Source organism: Myotis brandtii, unplaced genomic scaffold (genome assembly GCF_000412655.1).
Source record: "Myotis brandtii unplaced genomic scaffold, ASM41265v1 scaffold32, whole genome shotgun sequence".
In the NCBI taxonomy this organism is placed as follows: Eukaryota; Metazoa; Chordata; class Mammalia; order Chiroptera; family Vespertilionidae; genus Myotis; species Myotis brandtii.
In genome coordinates, this window is record NW_005362269.1 from 1,224,880 (window position 1) to 1,248,902 (window position 24,023).

The 24,023-nt window shown below is 42.8% G+C and overlaps 1 protein-coding gene across 3 annotated transcripts in view; it reads left to right on the top strand.

Annotated features, from left to right (window-relative positions):
* Positions 1–24,023, top strand: part of HMGXB3 (HMG box domain containing 3) — a 41,550-nt gene that overhangs the window by 11,869 nt on the left and 5,658 nt on the right. Inside the window, exons 6-16 of one of the 3 annotated variants that reach the window (XM_005870470.2) lie at positions 1,572–1,718; positions 1,815–1,990; positions 3,565–3,740; positions 3,877–3,974; positions 5,920–6,018; positions 7,554–7,703; positions 11,512–11,813; positions 12,337–12,464; positions 18,117–18,248; positions 19,132–19,316; positions 22,621–22,840. In XM_005870470.2, coding sequence (XP_005870532.1) covers positions 1,572–1,718; positions 1,815–1,990; positions 3,565–3,740; positions 3,877–3,974; positions 5,920–6,018; positions 7,554–7,703; positions 11,512–11,813; positions 12,337–12,464; positions 18,117–18,248; positions 19,132–19,316; positions 22,621–22,840 — 1,813 coding nt within the window. Of the gene's footprint in view, positions 1–1,571; positions 1,991–3,564; positions 3,741–3,876; positions 3,975–5,919; positions 6,019–7,553; positions 7,704–11,511; positions 11,814–12,336; positions 12,465–18,116; positions 18,249–19,131; positions 19,317–22,620; positions 22,841–24,023 lie in introns of all 3 variants that reach the window. The other 2 variants (XM_005870469.2, XM_005870471.2) reach the window with 2 other exon arrangements.

Sequence of the window (24,023 nt, forward strand, 5' to 3'; positions counted from 1 at the left end):
CTGCCTGAGGGGCTTTGGAAGGGTGAGCGGTTTTTGCAAATCAGTCACTGGAAGGTAGTAATAAAATTTAATGACAGCACAGATGCTGGTGGTGCGGGGGTCACCTGAAAGGCTATCTTGCTGCTGTTGACAAACACTGAGAACCCAACTCTCTTATTTTATAACTAGAGGCCCGGTGCACAACATTTGGGGGGGGGGGAGTGTTCCTCAGCCCGGCCTGCGCCCTCTCACAGTCTGGGACCCCTCGCTCCTTACTGCCTGCCTGCTCGCTGCTCCTTACTGCTTGGCTCACTGCTCATTAGTGCTGCCACAGAGGCAGGAGAGGCTCCCCCCAACAGTCACTGCACTCGCTAGCCGTGAGCCCAGCTTCTAGCTGAGTGGTGCTCCCCCTGTGGGAGCATACTGACCACCAGGGGGCAACTCCTGCATTGAACGTCTGCCCCCTGGTGGTCATTGCGCATCATAGTGACCGGTCCTTCTGCCATTTGGTCGATTTGCATATTAGCCTTTTATAGGATGAGGAAATGAGGCTTCAGATAGAGCTTGCCTTGGGCCACTTGAGTAATTAGGAGTGAAGCTGAGCCTAGATGGAACCCAGCTTTTATGTTTCATGTCTCCTAGTTTACAGTGCCTTTCACTACACACATAAAAGAAAGAAACCTTTCTGAGACCTTTCCTGGAGACAAGTACTATTTAAAAATTTTTTTAGAGTGTGTATGTATATAATTATAGGGTGGAGCAAAGTAGGTTCCCAATTGTGAGTATGTGAATCACAGAGTTTATTCTTGTATTATTTATTCATTATTATATTACTTTCCATATGAACAACTGTAAACCTACTTTTGTTCCACCCTTTGTATACATGTATGTATATATGCTGATTGCATAAAAGCTAAAGCACCAAGGAATTTTTAAAAGTAGTTCTATCTGAGATAGAAGCTGGTATTTTTAGTGATTTTGAATATTTTCTAGCCCATAAATAATAAGTATATGAGTTATATTGACCCAGGGAGGAGTTTGTAGCATATGTGTAAGTCAGGCTTAATATTCACCTGGAAGAATTTGGGACAAAAGATAGACTTTTCCCCAACAGAGTTAGAGGCCTCCAGTCTGTCTCTGTAGATTGTGAGCACATTGGGATTAACTGTATCTCATGAAGGGACCACCAACATAAACAAATTAGGACTTCTGGGCCCAATATGATAGTGTGCCAGCCTCTTCCTATACGTAGAGGAAAGTAGGCTTTGAACAGTCAAAGGTCAAGGTAAAAAATGTCAGTGTTTGTTTGCTGAAACCTAAAGAGGCATGCCAGTAATAAGTTTATGAGGAGAAGAGCTTTATCCTAACTCCGGCATTAAATACTGTAGTGAAAGGGACCTGGAATCATAAGACTTAGATTCAGGCCAGTTTCATACTTGGGACCTTACATTAGCTTCCACCTCTCTCTGGCCTCTGCTTCCTTATCTGTTGCCCATACATTATTGTTATGAGGATCAAATGAGAGAATATTTGTGAATGTGTTGTCAATTGTCAAATGGCATATGCATACAAGGTATTTTTATTTTTTCTAGGAAAAGCCAGCCAAAGTCAAAGTGGAATTGGCTTCTGGCGTCTCCTCCAAAGGCTCTGTGGTTAAAAGAAATCAGCAGCCTGTCCTCACTGAGCAAAATGCCTCTAAGGAAACCACCTCCCAACTGACTCTGGAGAACTCGGAAGCTGTAAGCCAGCTCTTAAGTGTAGCTCCTCCAAGAGAAGTGGGTGAGGAGAATGAGTGGGAAGAAGTGATCATCTCAGATGCCCATGTTTTGGTCAAGGAATCTCCTGGGAATCGTGGTACAGCAGTCACTAAGACGCCAGTGGTCAAGAGTGGTGTGCAGCCTGAGGTCTCTCTGAGAACAACCGAGAATGACAGTCCTAGCCCAGACATGCCACCACCAGCCGAGGGGACCAGCACTTCCAGTCCACCCCCTGCTTCTAAAAAACTTACAGGGTAAACCACTGTGTTTATACATTATAGGATTGCCTTTAGAGTAACTCACGTTTGTTTTGTCCCGTGCCCTTACAGCATTCCTGAGAGGCCACAGAGCCATTAATGGCTCCTATTTTGGAGGTACAAAAACCAAGGCCTAGAAACATGGAATGATTTACCTTTCCTCTTACACTCTGCTGTCAGGTTCCTTATACATCTCTTCCTGTCAGTTTCCCTAAAGCCGTTATCAGGGTCTTGTTGGTACAGGCTGTGGGCAATATTATAAACTACTATTCAGTCCTGATACTGGATTGGAAAGAGAAGCTCTGTTAAGGCTACCTTACAGAAAGATTCCTGTCATGGTGGTCAGAGAATTCAGTTGTTTGTGACTCTGTCCCTGGCTTCCATTTGACTTGGGCATAGTCACTTCATGCCTCTGTGTTCAGTTCTCTCCTCTGAAAAATCTTGAATTGAGTATTGAAAAAAATCTTATCCTCAGTGGCTGACCATATAGACGGAAAAAGATGGTAGGCCTTGCAGATGGGAGGAAGTCCATAAGTGTCAGCTTATCCCCCCAACCCCCCTTTACCTCTTTTAAGGCTTGACTGGATTCTCCATGTAGCCCCTTTCAAGAGGGGGTTGTGGTCTTGTACCTGGAAGTCCTTACTTATTCATACAGTGGTTCACAATGGGGAACATTTTGCCTCCAGGGGACATTGTGGCAATGTTTAGAGACATTTTTGGTTGTTACAACTGGGTCTCAGGGTAGGGGTTACTACCAGCATCTAGCGGGTAGAGGCCAGGAATGCTGCTACATATCTTACAATACATAGAATAGTCCCCACAACAAACAGTTTTCTGGCCCATAATATTAAAACTGCCCATGTTTAGAAATTCCGATTTATGTTATAATTTAAAAAAATTTTATTGTTGAGTAGGAAATATACTCACATGGTTAAACTCAAAAGGTATAAGGAATATATACTGGAAAAAATCACCCTTCTGTCCCATCCTCAGTCATCCATTTCCATTTCTCGGAGACAGTCAGTATTCTCAACATCCTGAACGATATATTTTGAGATGGTTCTGTATCCTTAGAGGATGAAGCTGTGCACTTCAGACCTTTTGTTTGGGCAAGTGAGTCACTTTAGCACACGTGGATTGAGGCCTTCTATGGTACAAGCTCTGTGCTCAATATGTGAGCTACAAAGATGAAAAAAACAAAAACGAACAGACTGTTCTCCTGGTTCTCTAAGTGCTCTCATATGGGAGATTGATACACTCTAATTCAGGCAGATGAGAAGTTACATTATTTAGGCACTGTTTTTGCACCTTTTTATCTTCATAATAACCCCATGAAGTATATGTAATTACTGTCCCATTTTACATATTAGGAACTTGAGGTTAACGGAAGAGTGAAATTACTTGCCCAGGGCCACACAACAACTTCAAGGTTTTATTTGAACCCTTCTGTCTAAAGCTTGACAGTTTAACCACTAAATTATCCCTCCAATAAAGTGCTATTTAGAGACTGCACTTTTCTTTTTCTTTCTCTTGGTCCTGAATTTCTAGATTTTCTTTCTTGTTTTCTTCAGAGTTGACCTGATCACCCCTGGTCCCAGAGCTTCAGAGCTTAAAGGCAGAGCACGGGGCAAGCCTTCACTACTGGCTGCAGCAAGACCCATGAGAGCAATTCTCCCGGCTCCAGCTAATGTGGGCCGAGGCAGCAGCATGGGGCTGCCCAGGGCCAGGCAGGCCTTTTCCCTGAGCGGTAAGGAGTGGGACAGACCTGGGAGGAGGGGCTGTCTAATGGGAAGGGGACAGGAGTGGGGGGTTGAGAATAGAGATGAGAGACGTAGGGAAATAGAATGCACTTAAGTTACCAGTTTGGCTCCTGGTTGTCCCAGATAAGACTCCCTCTGTGAGGACTTGTGGCCTGAAGCCAAGCACGCTGAAGCAGCTGGGCCAGCCCATCCAACAGCCATCTAACACTGGTGAGGTGAAGGTAAGACGCATTCCCTTCCCTGAGGAGGAGCTGTTGCTCCGAGAACAGGGGTTCCATTTAGTGTCCTAAAGACATGCAAAAAGTAGGCCCTTATTCTTACACTGGTGGACCTCTGGGAGGAGTTTAGCATAAATGAGTTACTGCTTTTTAGTTAATTTCTTTCCTTGTTTTAAAATAAATTTTTTAAAAAAACTATCTAGAAATAATTGAAAACTTAGAAAAACACTTGCACAAGTAAAAATTAGCAAAAACACAGAGCACCCATGTACTTGTTACCCAGTCACCTATGATAACGTATTAGTCCATTTTGCTTTATAATATTACTCGTGTGTCCTCCCATATATGTGTGTGTATAAAATATACATAAGTTATGGCCTTTTACTTCTTAATGCTCCAGTATGTGTTTCCTAAGAATAGGGATATTCTGTTACTGAAACACTGATACAGTGTTCCAATCCTGTCAGTTTTAGTCAATTATGTCCTTTATAGCATTTTTCTACTGGAGTACAGGGTCTGGACTAAGATTAGATACGGTGTTTAGTTGTCATGTCTCCTTAGCCTCCTTTAAAAAATGAATGCATGGTTCTAGAAAATATAGAAAATTCAGGTAAGGCAGAAAGAAAATAAGACCCTTGAGATTCTGCCACCTGGAACTAACTCCTATTAACAGTCCAGTGTGTGCTCCTTTAGCCTTCAAGTCATTTCGGCACTTGTGTGTGTGTACTTCTTTAATACAACTTTTTTAAACTAAAAAAATATAGCTCTTACTCTGTGTACTGGTTTGTAGCCAGTTCAGTCCAATTTAACAATATATAGTTACTTAAGATTTCCGAGGTGTCAAAATTCCATGTATTCAAGCACATTTATTCTTAGATTTATTTTTTAGTTCTTTTGCCATATGTGGCTAGAATAGTTATAATCAAAATTCCCTTAATCAGCATTGTTCACCAGACTGCTTTTTGACCAACATCCTCAATAGGAAACACATTTTTACATCACAGCCCACTAAACATACATACAGCCACACATTAAAAGTTTAATGAAGCAATGCCCTTAATTGTTCCCAGTCACTTAGGTGTTTTCCACTTCTTTTTTCAAAGTGCTAGTTTTAGCTCATTAAATTTCACAACCCCTCAGTGGATTATGGCTTATAGCTTGAAAACCCTGTCATGGACCAAACTGAAGCAGGAAAATTGGTCTACCATCTCCCTTGCCATGTGCACTGTTGGGTAACTTCCTTTGTCTGATAGTTCTAAATTTGCCACAACAAAAATATCAGCTGGCTTTTACTTTGAAGGCTAACCTGCTTGTCATCCAGGTGTTGTCAGCACTGAGTGCACCACTTTGTAGATTTCCAGCCCTTAGATCAGTCCCTTTATTTTGTAAACTTCTAGTCTTCTCTGTAAATAGCTTTCTTTGGTTTAAAAAATTGTTATTTGTTAAAATAAGCCCTTTTTCTAGTCTTAAACTTTAAATACATGAAATTTTATGTTCTGTAAATCACCTTAAATTCAATATTACAAAATACTTTTAATTTAGAATGCTTTCTTCATCTTTTCTTTTTTAATTACATAAGTAGCATCTACATTGAGTATAGAACATTTGACATTTTATAGATAGTGGTAAAGGGGAAACAATCATGATATTCTCTCACCCCGGAGTACTTTAGTGAATAATCCTTCAGACTTCTTTCTATGCAAACATTATTCAACCACATAGCTATTAGATGCTTTTCTCCCTTGATAGTATTTGTAGATCTGATTCATAGTGTTTCTAACATGCAGTGTTAGAAGCTGCACAGAAGAGTGTGGCAGTCTGTGAACCTGCTCATTTGGAGCATGGGTCTGCAAATTTCCTTGGAAACTGTTCCCTCAAGCTATTTTTGAACACAGGATCTCAGGAGTTTGAGGTTCAGACACACTAAATAATTTGTTCTGATCCACAGCTACCAAATGGCTCAGCCAACAGGACGTCTCAGTTCAAAGTTGTAGAAGTCAAGCCTGATATGTTTCCTCCATATAAGTACAGCTGCACTGTCACGCTGGTAAGTGCAGCCTGGAGATGGGCCCAGAGGTGGTTTGATTTTGTGGTTTAGGGTGAGTAGAGGTCTGGTGGGTGGAGAGTAGTGGTAGTCAGGAGTGAAAGGAGGGTCAGGGATAGATCACTGATTCTGAAAGCCCTGTCACTAATATAAATGATAGCTCTTGGGCAAAGTAGCTAGATTTGTTTTTCCCAGGAGAGATCAGTAAAGCTGAGATCAGGGTATTTCATTGAAAGTAGTTGGAGATGAGAATCTAGTCCAGTTTAGCGTTCAGCAATCTTTGGACCTTTTAGCCTCAAAAGTGTGTTCCATATACAAGTTTGGGAAATGTATTCTTCCTCCCCAAAATAGAATCGCATTCCATCCTAGTATCTTACAGGATTTGAAAAGTACTTTTAGTAAAGCAACTTATTTTGTTTAGCCTGGCATTTTCCACCAAGGTTTTCCCTTTCTCTCTTTTTTATTTTTAACATAACACAGATGTGTGACTCTGGGGTCATTCTTTTGGAGGGTAAGCATTGTGGACAGTGGAATAAACACTTGATGTCTAAAAATCCTAGCCCAGAAGTGGATCTGGCTCTGCTGCTAGCATGCCCTCTGACCTTGGGCAAGGCTCTTAACTTCTCTGGTCCTCAGTTTTTATGGTCTCTAACATGCTGCGTTGGTTTCTCTTGTTCTTAACATTCTCGGATTTTGTTGATCATTACGATGTCAACCAGCCAAATACCTTTGACAGATTCTCTGGCTAAGTTGAGTAAGATACATAGCTTTTGATGGAGCAGCTACATTTTTATAAATTCTTACCGGATAAAGAGTCGTTCACTCAAAAAAAGATGTATTGAGCACCTGCTGTGTGCCAGGCTTTACTGGGGATTCAATAGTGAACGAGACAGCACAGGATGGTAGTTTAGTACATAGTCTGGCCTGATCTTTAAGGAGAATGTGTCTCTTATCCCGAGAGCTCAGGTTTCTTTTTCCAAAGGCTTAATTACTGCCTTCTGCATGCCGTGCATATTCTCATCACGCCCTCCCTTTGGCTACAGTTGGCACTCTGGTTACCATCTGGTGAAAAGCTGCCCAGGACCAACCCTCTCTTTGACTGATTAGACAGCATCTCATCATAGGAGACTAAATGCCAGAGCTTTTAGCTTCAGTATTTTAGAAGTTAGAATTTGTATTTAGGCAGGGCTGAAAGTCTTTAGTACACCACAATCTTTTGCACTCTTCGTTAGAACAGGCCTGCTTCATTCTGCCAGTTGCCTGAGCCTTGGAGGCATTCGAATCTCTGACCTTTGACAGTCAACTCACTTGTTTGACACCGGGAGAAGGACTTGACAAAATTATACAGGCTGAATTAGAGTAAAGGGGAAACTGCAGAAAAGGATCTTGCTTCAAGGCTCTTTGGAAATTAGTCTAAATCTGGTTTTGCATTTGCCACTTTCTTCTCTGATTTATTGATAGCTGGTCATCCTGGTTCTTGGCTCTGTCCAGGTTTAACTCAATTTTTAAAGAATTGAACATTGGTCTTACTTTTTTAGGATTTGGGCCTGGCTACATCAAGAGGCCGGGGAAAGTGCAAGAATCCCTCTTGTAGTTATGTCTACACCAACCGGCATAAACCACGGATTTGTCCCAGTTGTGGTTTTAACCTTGCCAAAGACCGGACTGAGAAAACCACCAAGGCTCTCGTGAGTTCCTTCCCCAAACACATCCCTTGGCCTTGGGTTGGGCTCTGTTAACAAACCTATTTTAGTAGAAATAAAAGGATGCCTTAGTACATGATAGTACCTAGAGCACCAGAACTGGAAACAGGTTATAGGTTCTGAACCTGGGCGAGTGCCTTCTCTGTGGACCTCCTTATCATTGCCAGGGTGAGGGAATTGATCAGATACCTTGATCTCTGAGACCCTTCTGGCCCCATGAACCAAAGAGAATGGTAACACAGGCCTTAAATAGGATTCAGAAGAAGAGGTGGAAAGATTACATTCTTTTAGCTCTGAGGTCTGATAGAGGGCCTGTTAATAGTATTTTAGTAATTAGAGAATGCCAACCCTAAGACTAGATTAAATCGCTGCCTCTCACGTTCCTTGCAGAGCTTTTGGCTAATCACAGAGCTGTACTTCTAGCAGCCTTGTTAGCAAGCCTACTCTCTGAAGTTGAATCAAACTATTTGAGTGATAAAACACTTGGTATCCTTAGGGCTTGCTTTTTATTATTAGAACCAGGAAAAATGGGCTTTTTCAGAGGTTTTGTGAATTTCCATATGTGAGTTTTCTTAAGTGAACAGAAAGTGACAACATCTTTGGCAGCAAATAGAATGACTAGGATGAGAGTAATTAGAGGAATGTCAACTGATCTGCCTTGCAGGGGAAGGATGGCACATGGTCAAGGTCCAAGTTGGAGCCTGGCCACTCCACATCTAAGCTGGGTCTTGCAAAATGGGCAGGATTTGGATGGAAGGGGAAGGCATGCTGTACTCACGGACAAGCGTGAGCAAAAGTGAAGAGCCAGAGAGTTGGTGGGTGTTCACATGGCCAGAAGAGAGGGTGTATGGGGAGGAGTATGAAAAATAGCCTTGAAAGGCTCGTCAGGGCCCTATCATGGAAGATCTTTAATGCTAGACTGGGCAGTGTGTCTTTTAGTCCTGGGGTCCCACTGAATGTCCTTGAGCCAGAGAGAGGCCCAGAAGAAGTTTAGGTGAGGAGGGATACCTGTATGGATAGAACTGAGAAGCGGATAGAATTGCTTCAGGCTTCAAGGTTTCTTTGCTTATGGGGAGGGGCCTTTCTAGCAGGCGAGTCTCATCCCCTTGTCTCTAGGTCTGTTTCTGTTCTTGGGGTGGTATTCTGAGGTTACTGTCTTTGTGAGAAAGGGAAGTGGACCTAAAGTCTGTGGACATTCATGGTTAGTGGAAAAAAACACTGGGAGTAGGAACCAAGAGACCCTGAGCTGGAAGCTTTTGTTTTCCCCATCAGTAAAGTAAGGTGGCAAGGTGTATTAGATTTGGGCATTTTATTCTCAGGGCCATGAGCCCTAGAGAAGTCTCAGAATTGAGCATCAAGGAATGTATAACCCCCTGAAATAGCATGTAAATGGCTCCACAGTTTCCATCACATTCTGCTGTCCACTGGTGCCCTCTGCTGGCAGTGAGCTTTCTTCCTGAATTCTCCATGTGTTTATTTGTTCCTCTTCATTAGCGTTTAATTCCTTGTGAGACTAGAATCTCCTTTAGGCCAAGTATATCTGTTTCCCCTGTACCTTCTAACCCTGGAGCTTGCATACACAATACAATAATGTATTGATCAGTAACTATGGGATGGAATTGCATTCTGTGTAGATAGACACTCTGAACATTCCTTTGTCCTTCTATAGGTGTTGGTTTGCAGCATGGAAGTGGGTGTTGGTCTGTAGGTCTTGGATGATGAGGTCACTTAACTTTCCAGGTCAGGCAGGAATTGTCTAGGGACCTCTTGCCAATTTATTTCAAATTCCACTCTCATTTATATTCTTCTGTCTTTGACTAGCTAACTACACCAAGAACCCTCATCTTCAGCCATTCCCTTACCCTCCAATATCCTTAATTTTAGGAGAAATAAATGTCATTATGGTTTTCTACAACATAAAACATAGGTCAGAAACTTAGGGACTTTGTGTGTATTGCTCTTTGGAGCCTCCTGGCAGCCATACATTTCCTATGCAATTTTTCTTGGGCTGTAATTAAGATTGCACCTTCTTTGGCTGGAACAGTCCTCATTCCTTTCCACCTTCCAACTGTGGTTCAGAGCCAAAGGATAGTATTCCTGCCAACTTATATCCCAGCCTATGGTTCAACATAGTGATGACGGGGAACACACACCTCCAAGGGCAACGCATTTCTAGTGTTACTCAGCTCTTCATTCATCCTTTCAGGCATTTCATATACTGAATACCTACCATGGGTCAGGCTTTGAAGATACAAAGCTGAGTAGGACATAGTCCCTTTGCATAAGGAGCTAATGGTCTAGTGCAGGCGAAAGATAAGTAACCAAACTATTATAGACAGTGTAGAGGATGTAGAGTTAATAGAAAGCTTCTTTTATGAAGCACATAACTTCTCCAAAGCAATGTATACTATGTCCAGCAACTATGAATTAGTATCTTTTGTGTACTCTGACCTCATGCAGGTATTGGGACTTAGTAATTAAGCAGGGACCCTATACTCACTGAAGAGGGGAAACAGTGGTTTATCAACTGTGAGACAGTGCATTCTGCAATAAAGGAATGGACTCTGGGAGCATGGAGAAGGGAGTATTCAGGCTGCATTTGCACAAGGAACCTAATGAGCATTTCAGAACCTTGTTCCTGGAAGCCTCTGATTAGTGTATAAAGTCTTCTTATACCTAGAAGCCACAAAGCATTAAAGATAAACTAGAGGCCCAGTGCACGGATTCGTGCACTGGTGGGGTCCCTCGGCCTGGCCTGCGCCCTCTCGCAATCCGGGACCCCTTGGGAGATGTCGGAGGCTGGGGCACGGATTCTGCCTGATCCCCGCAGGCCAGGCTGAGGGATCCCGTGCACCAGGCCTCTAGTATGCATATAAGATCTTTGCTTAATCTCTTCCTGGCCTCCCCCTACCCGCTTCCTCTGAGATTCATCAGTCTGTTCCGTGTTTCCATGGTCAGTGCACATCATAGCTACCAGTCGAATGGTAGCTTAGGCCAGTGTTGGCGAACCTATGACACGCATGTCAGAGGTAACACGCGAACTCATTTTTTTGGTTGATTTTTCTTTGTTAAATGGCATTTAAATATATAAAATAAATATCAAAAATATAAATCTTTTTTATACTATGGTTGCAAATATCAAAAAATTTCTATATGTGACACGGCACCAGAGTTAAGTTAGGGTTTTTCAAAATGCTGACACGCCAAGCTCAAAAGGTTCACCATCACTGGCTTAGGCTTTTATATATATAGATTCTTTAATATGAATATTTGTTTATATATGAGAACTACCATTCATAGAGTTTTTATTGCAACCCAGGCACTGTACTAAGTGCTTTACTTACAATATCTTCTTTACTCTGTACAACTACTATAGGAGATTACTAGTATTTTGATCCTCCATTTCACAGGCAAGGAAATTGAACCTCAAAAGATTAAGTAAATTGTTTTGGGTCACACATGTACAGTTGTTAAATGGCATAAACAGAACTGAAGACCAGGTCTGTTACCCTCCAAATCCCCTACCTGGTGAATGTGAGCTGATACTTGAAACCTTTACTAAGAGATGTGTTGTGTATAGTCTTCTCATTTTATTGACAGAGAAACTGGGTGCCAGAGGGAGAAAGCACCTGCCATAAGTCACAAGTGAGTTATTAGCTGAGCTGGTTAGGAACCTAGGTTTCCCACCTCTCTGTCATCGCCCATCCCTCTGTCACTCACAGCCTCTCCTGATGTGGCCCACTCTGGCTCTTCTTGCCCTGGGTTCTTGGTGATCAATCCACTCTCTTCCCAGGAGGCAAGCTCAGTACTCCCAGATGGGCTGAGTGTCACAGAGCCCCTGAGTGCGGCCCAGAGGGAGATCCAACGCCAGTCCACATTGCAGCTGCTGCGCAAAGTCCTGCAGATTCCTGAGAATGAGTCCGAGCTGGCCGAGGTCTTTGCCTTGATTCACGAACTCAACAGTTCTCGACTCATTCTGTCCAGCGTCAGTGAGGAGACAGTCACCATCGAGCAAACCTCTTGGTCAAATTATTATGAGTCTCCATCCACGCAGTGCCTTCTCTGTAGCAGCCCATTATTCAAAGGGGGACAAAAGTAAGCAGCCCTTTCACATTTCCTGCCCCTAACTGCCCCATCTCACCTGGCCTGTATAAACAACTTTCTTTCTTCAAACAACGTTCAGGCTGTAACCTTTGAATATGTTATTCTCTGTGTTTCTTAGGTTTCCCTTACTTTTCTGATTGCTAATTAATAATAATAGTTAGTAATCATCTATTATTTCCATTGAAAAATGCCTGAAAGTTATTGTCACCAATTTAAGATTTAGTTTACATCTGGACTGCCCAGCATAATGCTTGGATTTGGGAGTTCGGTGGGTTTGGTTAAATTGGTAACAAATTGAGAATTATATTAAATTTGAGGGTGATTCCCCAGACCAGGTTCCAACAAAGTGGAACACTTGCCTAGAAAAACTTGGGGCACAAGCTCTAGCACCTTCCTTTTCCTACTGTAGTAAAGTCTTGAGAATTTTGCTATTCATCACTGAATCTTGGAGACTGATGAATTATTAAGAGGTTGATATTCCTTCTGTTTTTGTTGGTGATGTTTTGGGTACTAGCTCCCTGGCTGGGCCTCAAGAGTGCTGGCTGATGACAGCCAACCGACTGCAGGTGGTGACTGCCCAGGTGAAGATGTGTCTGAATCCCCATTGTCTGGCCCTGCATAGCTTCATGGACATCTATACAGGTGGGTGCCAGCCTTTCTTCCCTCAGTAGGCCCCCAGAGCAGGTTTGAGAACAGCCCCTAGGGTCAGACTCTGGTCCTGTGAGCCCTAGACCTTCTCTCAGATGGGGATTTTTCCTCCTGGATGTCTCAGCCCCAGTATACATGTACCTCTCAAGTGTTAGGATTATCCAGGATCTTTTTATTATTATTATTAATATATTTTTATTGATTTCAGAGAGGATGGGAGAGGGAGAGAGAGAGAGAAAAACATCAATGATGAGAGAGAATCATTGATTGGCTTCCTCCTGCACATCCCCTACTGGGGATCAAGCCCATAACCCAGGCATGTGCCCTGACTGGGAATTGAACCGTGACCTCCCAGTTCATAGGTCAACGCTCAACGACTGAGCCATGCCGGCCAAGCTCAGGATCTTTTTTTTTAATTGATTTTTTACAGAGAGGAAGGGAGAGAGATAGAGAGTTAGAAACATCGATGAGAGAGAAACATTGGTCAGCTGCCTCCTGCACATCTCCTACTGGGGATGTGCCCGCAACCAAGGTACATGCCCTTGACCGGAATCGAACCTGGGACCTTTCAGTCCACAGGCCGACGCTCCATCCACTGAGCCAAACCGGTTTCGGCCGAGCTCAGGATCTTTAAGCAAAGTTACTTTTTAAATAATAGATCATGATTGTAGAAAAACTGGAAAATGCTGACAAGTAGAAAGAGGAAACTGAAAATCAGTAGTAATACTACCATGAGATAAACACTTAACATTATGCCCTCTAACCCCAGGTATATTATTCATCACTGCGGAATATAAGAAAGTGTGAAAGGATTTATAGGTTTATAGCTTTTCTTCCAACAAAAATGTGGTTGTGCTGGATTTGCTTTGGAATGTGCTTTTTAAAATTTAGCAGTACATTATTGGCATCTTCTTGTGCCAGGAAGTGGAGAAATACATGGCCATTTTAAAGAAGTGGCACTCCAACTTCGAGTCCTCTTTATAATTAAATCTTTGTGTACAGCCTCACTTATTTCCCTAGGGCAAATACTCAAAAGTGAAATTGCTGCATATTCACCCGTTTCCCCTCTGTTCATCATCATCAAACATTTATTGAATATTCATTATGTACCAATCATTGTGAGAATTTGAATCTTGAGTTTTATATGTATAATTGGGTGCTGAAGATTAAAAAGTATTTGTTATTCTGTCTTCAGAACCTTATGGTGCCTGATTTTGAATTCATGCTTTCAGTGTCTTGCATTGCCAGATTGAGTTTGTACTATTTTATGCTCTTGCCCACAGTTAATGGAATGCCATTTCCCTGCATTCTGTCTAGGCCAGTAGTACCTTAGGAATATATATAACAGTTTCATCATCCCAAAATACTGTCTTCTACTTACTCTTTGTGATCAAGCCCATCCTTTACCCCTAACATCTAGCAACCATTTGATATGCTCTTCATCTTTCCAGAATGTCATAAATCCAATAATAGGATGTAGAATTTCTAGTCTGGTTTCTAAGCATAAGGCCTTTTAGTCACTCATGTTTTTTAATGTGTCAGTAGTTTGTTCCTTTCTATTGTTGAGTAGTTTTGCATTGTAAGCAGTACCACAATTTGTTTATCTGTTCACTCATTGCAGTTGAAGGACATTTGGATTGTTACCAGGTTTTGGGAGTTATGAATAGAGCTGCAATAAACATTCATGGGCAGGCTTTTGTGTGAACATAAATTTTCATTTCTTTTTGATAAATACCTAGGAGTCAGATTATTGCTGGGCTATATGGTAAATGTATGTTTAATTTTATAAGAACCTTCCAAACCATTTACCTGATTATATGTATGTACCATTTTGCATTCTCTCCAACTATGGCTGAGAGTTCTGGTTTGCTCCACTTGCCAGCACTTGGTATTGTCTATTGTTTGTTTGTTTTTTAACCATTCTAATAGGTATGTGAGTGGTTTTTCATTGTGGTTTTAATTTGAATTGACTTGATGACTAATGTTGATCATATTTTCATGGGTTTTATGTGCCATTTGTATTTGTTCTTTGGTGAAGTATCTGTTTGATCTTTAACTCATTGAATTGGGTTGTTCATTTTCTTACTGTTTAGTTTTGAGAGTTCTTTATATATTCTGTATACAAGTCCTTGCCAGATAAGTGATTTGCAGGTATTTTCTTAGGATCTTTGGCTTGTCTTTTTATTCTCTTAACAGAATCTTTCACAGAGCAAACATTCTTAATTATGATAAAGACCATCCTCAAAATTTTTGTTGTTGTTTTATCAATTTTTTCTTTTAGGGATTTGAGAGAGAGAGGAAGGGAGAGAGAGAAACATTGATCAGTTGCCTCCTGTATGCGTCCTGACTGGGGATGGAACCCATGTCATAAGTATGTGCCCTGACCGTGAATTGAACCTGCAATCTTTTGGTGCACTGGATCATGCTCCAACCAGTTGAGCCACCTGGCCAGGGATAGAAATATGTTTGTTTGTTTTTAATATATTTTATTGCTTTTCCACAGAGAGGAAGGGAGAGGGACAGAGAGCTAGAAACATGGATGAGAGAGAAACACCGATCAGCTGCCTCCTGCACACCCCCCACTGGGGATGTGCCCGCAACCAAGGCCCATGCCCCGAACCAGGATCGAACCCGGGACCCTTCAGTCCACAGGCCGACTCTCTATCCACTGAGCCAAACCGGCCAGGGCTAGAAATATGTTTTTGATGTTCTATCTAAGATTTCTTTACCTGGGTGAGAGTCATAAATATTTTCTTCTAATAGTTTTATAATTTTTGTGGTTTACATTTAGGTCTGTGAATTAATTTTTGTAAAAATTGTGAGGCTCAGATTGAGTTCATTTTTTTGTTTTGGCCTGTGGACCTCCAATACCACCGTTTGTTGAAAAGTAGTCCTTTCTTCAATGAATTACCTTCATTTCTTTGTTGAAATCAGTTCATCATACACATATGGGTCTATTTATGCATTCTATTCTGTTCCATTTCTTTATGTTGTTTACTAGAGGCCAGTGCACGAAATTCGTGCACGGGAGGGTGGGGGGGGGTTGTCCCTCAGCCTGGCCTGCACCCTCTCCAATCTGGGACCCGCAGGGATCGGGCCTAAACCGGCAGTCAGTCATCTCTCTGGCAGTCTAGGACCACTGGCTCCTAACCACTCACTTGCCTGCCTAATGCCCCCAACTGCCCTCCCCTGCCAGCCTGGTCGCCCCCAACTGCTCTCCCCTGCCAGCCTGATCTCACCCCCAACTGCCCACCTGCCTCTGCCTGCCTGATCATCCCTAACTGCCCTCCCCTGCTGGCCTGATATTGCCCCCAACAGCCTTCCCCTGACGACCTGATCTTGCTCCCACTGCCCTCCCTTACTGGCCTGGTTGCCCCCAGCTGCCCTCCCCTACTGGCCCGATCACCCCCAACTGCCCTCCCCTGCCGGCCTGATCACCCCTAACCCCCTGCCAGTCTGATCTTGCACGTAACCCCCTGCCAGCCTGATCTCACCCTTAACTATTCTCCCCTGCCAGCCTGATCTCGCACCTAACTGCCTCTGCCCCAGCCCCCACCACCATGGCTTTGCCCAGAAGGAAGTCGGACATCTGGAAGATGGCCAGTTGACCCGGTCTAATTAGCATATTACCCTTTTATTAGTATAGACTAGAGGCCTGTTGCATGAAGAGATTCGTGCAATAGGCTTTCCCTTCCCCTGGCTGTCGGCACCAGATTTCCTCTGGCACCCGGGACCCAGGCCTTCACTCCAGCCAGAGCCTTCAGTCTTCGCGGCTCCGGCCGGAGCCTTCAGTGTTCGCTCCTCCGCTTTGCCCCTGCGTATGCAAATTAACCGCCATCTTTGTTGGGTTAATTTGCATAGTCTCCTGATTGGCTGGTGAGTGTAGCGGAAGGACGGTCAATTTACATGTTTGTCTATTATTAGATAAGATTCTTTTGTCCCCGCCACACTCTCTTGATTACTATAACTTTATAGCAAGTCTTATAATTAGGTAGTGTGAGTCTTTCAACCTTGCCCTTACCTGAATTGTTTTGGCTAGATTAGTTCCTTAGCATTTCAATATAAAGTTAAGAATCAGCTTGTTAGTGTCTACAGAATCTTGCTGGAATTTTAACTGGGATTATATGGAATCTATATATCAATTTGGGGAAGTTTGACATGCTTAAAAAATATTAAATTGTCCCATTCATGAACATGGTCTGTCTCTCTGTTTTGTTGGGCTTTCTTTTACTTATTTTATCAGTGTTTTATACTTTTTAGCATATAGGTCCACATATGTTTTGTTAGATTTATTTTTTTAATATGTTTTTATTGATTTCAGAGAGGAAGGGAGAGGGAGAGAGAGATAGAAACATCAATGATGAGAATCACTGATCAGCTGCCTCCTGCACGCCCCCCACTGGGGACCAAGCTCGCAAACCAGGCATGTGCCCTCAACCAGAATCAAACCTGGGACCCTTCAGTCCGCAGGCCGATGCTCTATCCACTGAGCCAACCCAGCCAGGGCTAGATTTAAACCTAAGTATTTTTTGTAGTAACTTTTTATAGATTATTATAGTTTTTAAAGTTTATCAATTTAATAGGTAAAAGCTGGTATATAATTTCTTAATTTCTTGTATTTCTTTGATTACTAAGAAGATTGTCTATCTTGTGTGTGTGTGTGTGTGTGTGTGTGTGTGTGTGTGTGTGTTTTCTATTTTCTCCTCCGTGAATTTCTCTTGTGAATATTTTCATTCTGTTTTGGGTTATTTTGTTGACAGAATTCTTCCTCAGTTTATCAGTTATCCTTTTTTTATTTTAATTGGTTCAAGTATAACTTTATTTTTTTTTTAATCTTTATTGTTGAAAGTATTACACATGTCCCCTTTTTCCCCCATTGACACCCCAGGCCTTCAGCACCCTATTGTCTGTGTCCATGGGTTATGCATATATGCATACAAGGTCTTTGGTTGATTACCTCCCACTCACCCTCGCTTTCCCTCTGAGATTCCTCATTATCTGTTGTCTTTAAAATTGTGATTTTTTATTTTTTGCTGTTTGTTTTAATTTTTATGTAATTATTGTTTTGATCTTCTCCTTTATGGCTTCAAAATGTATCATGCTTAGAAAGGGGGGGGAAGGGGGCATGTGTAATACTTTCCTTATTCCTTATACAAGCATTAATTCCATGGTATGCTTTTGTGCAAATTTGTGCATTATGTATTGTGCAAATGTAAAATCACCCTCTTTTATTTGTCTTAAACTGACTGCATTTAAATTTCTCTGAGTCTTTTATCTCAAAATTTGGGTGGTTTTATAGCCTATTTCACATTCTCCACACACCCCTGGGCTAAAAGATACTCCTGGTCTTTACCCATGGTGCAGCTGGGAGAGGTCATGAGGACTGAACTGGGTGGTAGGAAGATGTTTCTTTTTTTTCTTGTATGTATTTTATTATTTGCTTTTTTCATTTAATAATGTATTATGGACAACTTCATGTCATAGCATTTAGGTCTACCTTATTCTTTGTAATGATGCAGAGTTTGCTATTTTATGAATGCACCATAGTTTACCAACTGTTCCCCTATTGGGCATTTAGTTCCCAATTTTTTGCCATTGTGGATGATGTTATAGTGAATTTCCCTGTTGCCTTTTCTTAACCTTCAGGTCTCTTTAATGTGGGGAACAAGGTGCTAGTGAGCCTGGACTTGCTTTTTGCAATCCGAAACCAGATTAAGCTGGGAGAGGATCCCAGAGTGTCTATCAACGCTGTTCTGAAGTCGGTGCAGGAGCAGGCAGGTAAAGGTTGGCTCCCTCCCTTTCCCAAGGTTAGGTCTAAGCTCCCTGGGAATTTTCAGTGATGGGCTTTAGTTGAAAGAGTCCTCTTGGGGGCAAGGCTGATATTTTGAAAAGGAGACATTTTTAGCCTCCTGACACTTCTCTTGAATTTCACAAATGCCAAACTGAGTTTAGAAAGCGTGAGTCTGTCCGTGCATCGAGGGACCCTCAGCATGAGGCTAAACTGACTTTTAGAAGTTCGTCCTTTGGTCATAGGTAGACTTGACCTAACTGCATGTTAATCAGACTCATTTTGAATACACAGTTTCTGGAGGTCCCAGGGCTCATGCTGAGGGACCACCCTCCTTACTATTAGAAATTACTTCTGTTTGTGCTTTTCCCATCCCATCCCATCCCATTCTTACAGACTCCAGTCCTGCACTTTTCCTGCTCTGAGGTCAGATGTATTAGAGCAAAGGTGCTAGAGCCAGACAGGCAGGCTGGTGCTTGAGTCTCGGCTCTGCCACTTAGTGTCACTGTGATTTTAACCAAGTTATTTTCTCTGTGCCTCAGTTTCTCCAATTATAAAATGAGGAAAATAATAGCTCCTCATTCAGAAAGATATGAGTTAAATGAGAAAATTTGAAGCGCTGCACATTATCTAGTGCCTAGTAGGTGCTTAGTACAGGCAGACATAACTGATTGGAATTGCCCTCCAGGTTGCCACCTGAGCTCTTGAAGGCCAGGGTGCTTGACCCTTGGAGTGGTTAGTACTCTTGGGTGTTCTGCAAGAGAAGCCACCACAGAATTACTATTCTTCCTGGCCATTAGCTCATCCCCAGTGGCTTCAGGGTCTTCGGGGTCTTTTTCTGTGACCTACTCAGAGCTCTTGCTTTTCTTCCAGAGAAGACACTGGCCTCAGAGGAGTTAAGCCAGCTACAAGAGCTGCTGTGCAATGGCTATTGGGCTTTTGAGTGCCTCACTGTCCGAGACTACAATGACATGATCTGTGGCATCTGTGGTGTGGCCCCCAAAGTGGAAATGGCCCAGAGGAGTGAAGAAAACGTGCTGGCACTGAAGAGCGTGGAGGTAAGTGCCTCTCAGTCACTGTGGGTAACATTTAGAACTGTCCTCACCCTTCACTGGCACCTCCTGCATGATGTATGTCCCCAGGGACAGATGACTCCAGTCCTGTCCTGTGTGAGAAGAGTGGCTTTTTCCTGCCACTGCCCAGGTTTTCATCTAAGGAAGATCAGATGGAAATAGAGGCATTTGTTATTCAACAAATTTATCAAACATGAACTAGGTACACTTTTTAGACACTTGGGAAATGGCATTTAAGAAAAAACCCACAAAGTTTCCTGGTTTGAGTAACCAGGAAACAAACATTAACAATTTATTATAATAATAAAATATATGCCTATATTATAAAGAATAAATTATAAGAAACGTGGTAACAATGAAGCCAGGGTGTGGTGGGAAAGGGAATTCCTCTTTTATAAAGGGTAGTCAGGGACAGCCTCTCTGATAGGAGGGTGTTTGAATAGAGACTGGAGCCCATGTTCTCCTCTGGGGGAGGAACATTCCAGGCAGAGGGAGCAGGAAGGATCTAAGGTGGGTTTGCGGGCATGGTTGAGGAACAGCAAGGAGGCCAGGGTGTGGCTGGCATGTGTGGGCAGTGGAGAGAGTGGTAGGATAGTAAGGTTCAGGAGGCCAGACTCTGTGGGGTCGTGTGGGCCATTTTAAGGATATGCTGTAGAGGAAATGAGAGTCTCTTAAGAGTTTTGAAGATCTGATCCGATCTGTTATCTTTGTGTGAACAAAGATATCCAAACTCAGGTTTGCATATTAACTCTAACAAATATCCAAGAAACCTGTGATTCCAATCATAGAAGAACAGCAAATATACAACTCATTGTATAAGGCCATATAACCTTAAAGCAAAACCAGATGTTTACTATAATAGAAAAAAAATGGGACTGATTATACTCATGAATATAGATGTTGAAGTCTTGAATAAGATAATAGCAAATCAACTTTAACAACAAATAAAGTAATTCATTGTGACTAAGTTTATTACAGGAAAGCAAGATTGCTTCAATATTAGAAAATACACTAATGTAATTCACTAACAGATAGGAGAAAAGCCATATGGTTATTTCATTAGATGTAAAAGAGGCTTTCAATGTTGTTCAACACCTGTTTATGATAAATCTCTTAGCAAACTGGAAATAATAGAGAATCTTCCTTATCCTAGTACAGGGGTTAAAAAAATCCCATAGTTTGATTAACTCTTCCCCACAATCATGTGCCATTAGTCTGAGTCTGCACATAGTCGCTCTGGGGTTCATAGATGTTCTGAGTTTCCATCTCTGAACTCTGACCAGAGGGCTGGAACAGGAAGTGACTCTTAAGGCACCAGGCCTGTAGCTCCTCCTGTTCACCACCAGGGGAGGTGTGGGCTCTTCCGAGAAAAGCTTTAGCCTGGCCAGCTGAGCATATTTGAGATTTAGTTCATATTCTCCTTTTCTTCCCAGTTAAAAAAAATTCATATGTTGATCAAGTATTTATACTTGAAGAATGGTAGTATATAATAAGACATATGAAAACAACATATGAAGACATACTGCATGCTGGAGTTTTCTAAGTGTTTCTTGTAGATAAAATGAAAGGAAAAAATTTTTGCTTCTATGTGTGATCTCACTGAGAGGCTATTCTACATTCATTCAAATCTGCTTGCCTAATGGTAATATTAACAGTAATGCAGCTATGACTTATTGAGCATTTTATTATATATGCCAAGTTCTTACTCTGTGCTCAGTGCTTTAATATATACTGACTTCTCACCCAATTCTGTGAGATTTGTGTAGATGAAGGGACTGAAGCCCAGAGGATCTTGCCCACGCTCATTGAGCCAGGAAGGGGTGGAGCTGGGACTTGGCCTCGTTCTGGTTGTCTGACTCCGGAGTCTGAGCTCGTAAGGACTGCCATGCTCACCTGTACCTCCTGGGTCTCTGAGCTCTGATTTTTCTAAACACATTGGCTTGCAGAGACTTTGGTTTCTAGAATAGACAGAAGCCCTCTTCCCCACAAGGCTCACGGCTCTTAGTCCTCCCAGGGCTCTTGCTTCATGGAGTAGCGTTCCCTTCATTCTCAGTGTGCATGAGTCTTCTCTTCCATGGCATTGTTATTTCTTTCTAGAGACCAGGGCTTACTTTATTTTCTCCCTTTTGTGCATGAACAGTGGTGTGCATGTGGGGAGAAGGGGATAGGGGTATCCTGAAGTTACTGACAAAGCTTAAATATGCAGTTGTCTATGAGGAGACCGCCGGGTTGGCCCCTTCCCTCAGGGACTGTATAGAGGAGGACCTTCCAGACTAATGACAGCAGCCATGTCAGTTGCTCACACAGCATACTTAATTGGCATTTCTTATCCCCTGTTCTTTGTGAAGAGGGTGGGTTCAGTTCCTTATGAAATTGTGGTGGGAGACTTTGTCATGTACTCACAGCATGCGCTCGTGCCCTGTGAGGTGGGGAAGGAAGGGGGAGTAAGATGGGGAGATAGATGTCTTGTGTAGAGCAGTGGCCCTCAGATTAGTGGACATAGGAATTACATTGGAAAGGCTCTCAGTCTTATTAGTGTGGAGGGCTTGCTCGACCCTACCCACAAGGATTCTGATTTAGTAGGTCTGCAGTGGGCCTGAGAATTTGCCTTTCTAATGAGTTCCCAGGTGATTGATGCTCATGTTGCTGATCCAGGGGCCACACTTTGAGAACTGCGCACCTGGGGAATCTGTTTAAAGTGCACACTTATAAATATAGTTCATACAGATTGACATGTGCCCTGGTATTAGCATTGATAAGTAACATAAATGACTGCTCCAGGTAATAGGATCTGGGTCACACTTTGAGGACCATATAAGGGGGATACCAGGAGAAAAACTGAATAACATAACTACTAGGTGTCTACAATAGATAAGTAAGTGCTGCATGAGGTAGAGGAGATAGCTGTGTTCTGGCAAGGCCTGGAGGCCTTTCTGCAGGAGGTCAGGGATCAACAGGGCCTTGGAAGAGGGTAGAATATTACTACATTTTATTCCGGTGATTCCTGCCAGCCAGTATAGGCATTAAGGGCATGGGCTTTGGAACTAGACCTTTGTTCGCATTCTGTTCTACGTTTCTCCAGTAGTCTCACTCAGACACCTCAGGCTTGTATGTGGCAAAAGACAGTTAGGTACTGAGATGTCAGGTTTGGGGGCATCCCAGCAGTGCATGGCTGTCGTAAACCCCCTCCCCAGCCTTAGTTGCCCTGAGCGTATCAAGAGGGTAGGCTTTTGTGTTGCTAATATTCTGTGGCTCCTACAGTTTGACCTTTTTTATCCTGACCTTTTAGTTCACCTGGCCTGAGTTCTTGGGCTCTAGTGAGGTAAACGTGGAGGACTTTTGGGCCACGATGGAGACAGAGGTGATTGAGCAGGTGGCCTTCCCTGCCAGCATCCCTATCACCAAGTTTGATGCCTCTGTTATTGCCCCCTTCTTCCCACCACTCATGAGAGGAGCTGTGGTCGTCAACACTGAGAAAGACAAAAACCTGGATGTACAGCCAGTACCTGGTAAGGCCACCTGGTGGCTGACTGGGGTCAGGGAAGGGCCCAGTCAAGAGTCTAGAATATTGTCCATGGCAAGATGCACAAATGGCAGAGCGGGAGCCAGGCCCACCCTGGGCTCCTTCTGGAAAGAGATAACAACCTGTGACAGATCCCCTAGAGATGAAAGTCATGGTGTGGAGGTTTGAAGTGCTGCCAGCCATATTGTATAGGACTGACTCACATAGCCCATTGTCAGCCTTCGGGGATGCACTGCGCTGAACAGTGGAAGTCCTCCGAGAAATGCTGATAAGGCTCCAAACCCAAAGGTTCTCACTGATAAGTGTAGCGGGGGAGGCCAGAGAGTCTGCTTTTCAACAGTCTTTTAGACAGTTTTACAGACTAGCTGTTGAGAGCATAGGTTTCTGACACCAAGAGTTTGAGTCCCAGCTATGCCACTTAGCATTAGTAGCCATGTGACCTCCATCAAATCCTTCATTGCCCTGAGCCTCTGTTCCTTCATTCACAAATGGGGCATGATATGGTTACCCATCTCCTGGGCTGTTGTGAAGATAAAGTGATCTAATTAGAGGATAGCCTTCTACTTTTTTTTAAAAAACTGCAACTCACAGTAAGAAATAGGTTCTGCATTACGACCCAGCATGATACTCATAAGTAGTGTGTGTGTATCTGTAACGAAAGCAAAACTTTCATAAAACAGTATTTTTCCTTACCAAGTGCATTATACTTTGTTTTCTATTTTATTTCATTTTTAAAATTCTGGATATGACCCACTGAAGTGATTTTTCTCAGTATTTAATATGTTGTGATCCACTGGTTCTCAAACAGTGCTTCCTAACATTAGATCTGAGGCCCACCTCCCGTTTGCTGCTTCAAGGCCCAGGAAGTGCTTTTTTTAAGGCCCCCCCATATTTCTGTTGATGAGGCAGGTTCAGGAACAGTGTATAGAGAGCATTTTAAAATGGGAGTTGCTGCTTCTTGTTGCTGTAGCTGTGGTAAGCATCTGAGATCTTGATGCTGAAAAACCTTAACAGGTTAAAGCTGGCCCATTTGGGAGTTCTTTGCAAGGGCATTCTGCCAGATATAGCTCCCAGATGTTCATGGGCACAAAGCAGTCTGAGAAAGTTCAGATCTCTGCAGAAGTCATAGACCTGCCTTGAATCCACCTCTCCCAGCACCCAGGGCAGAG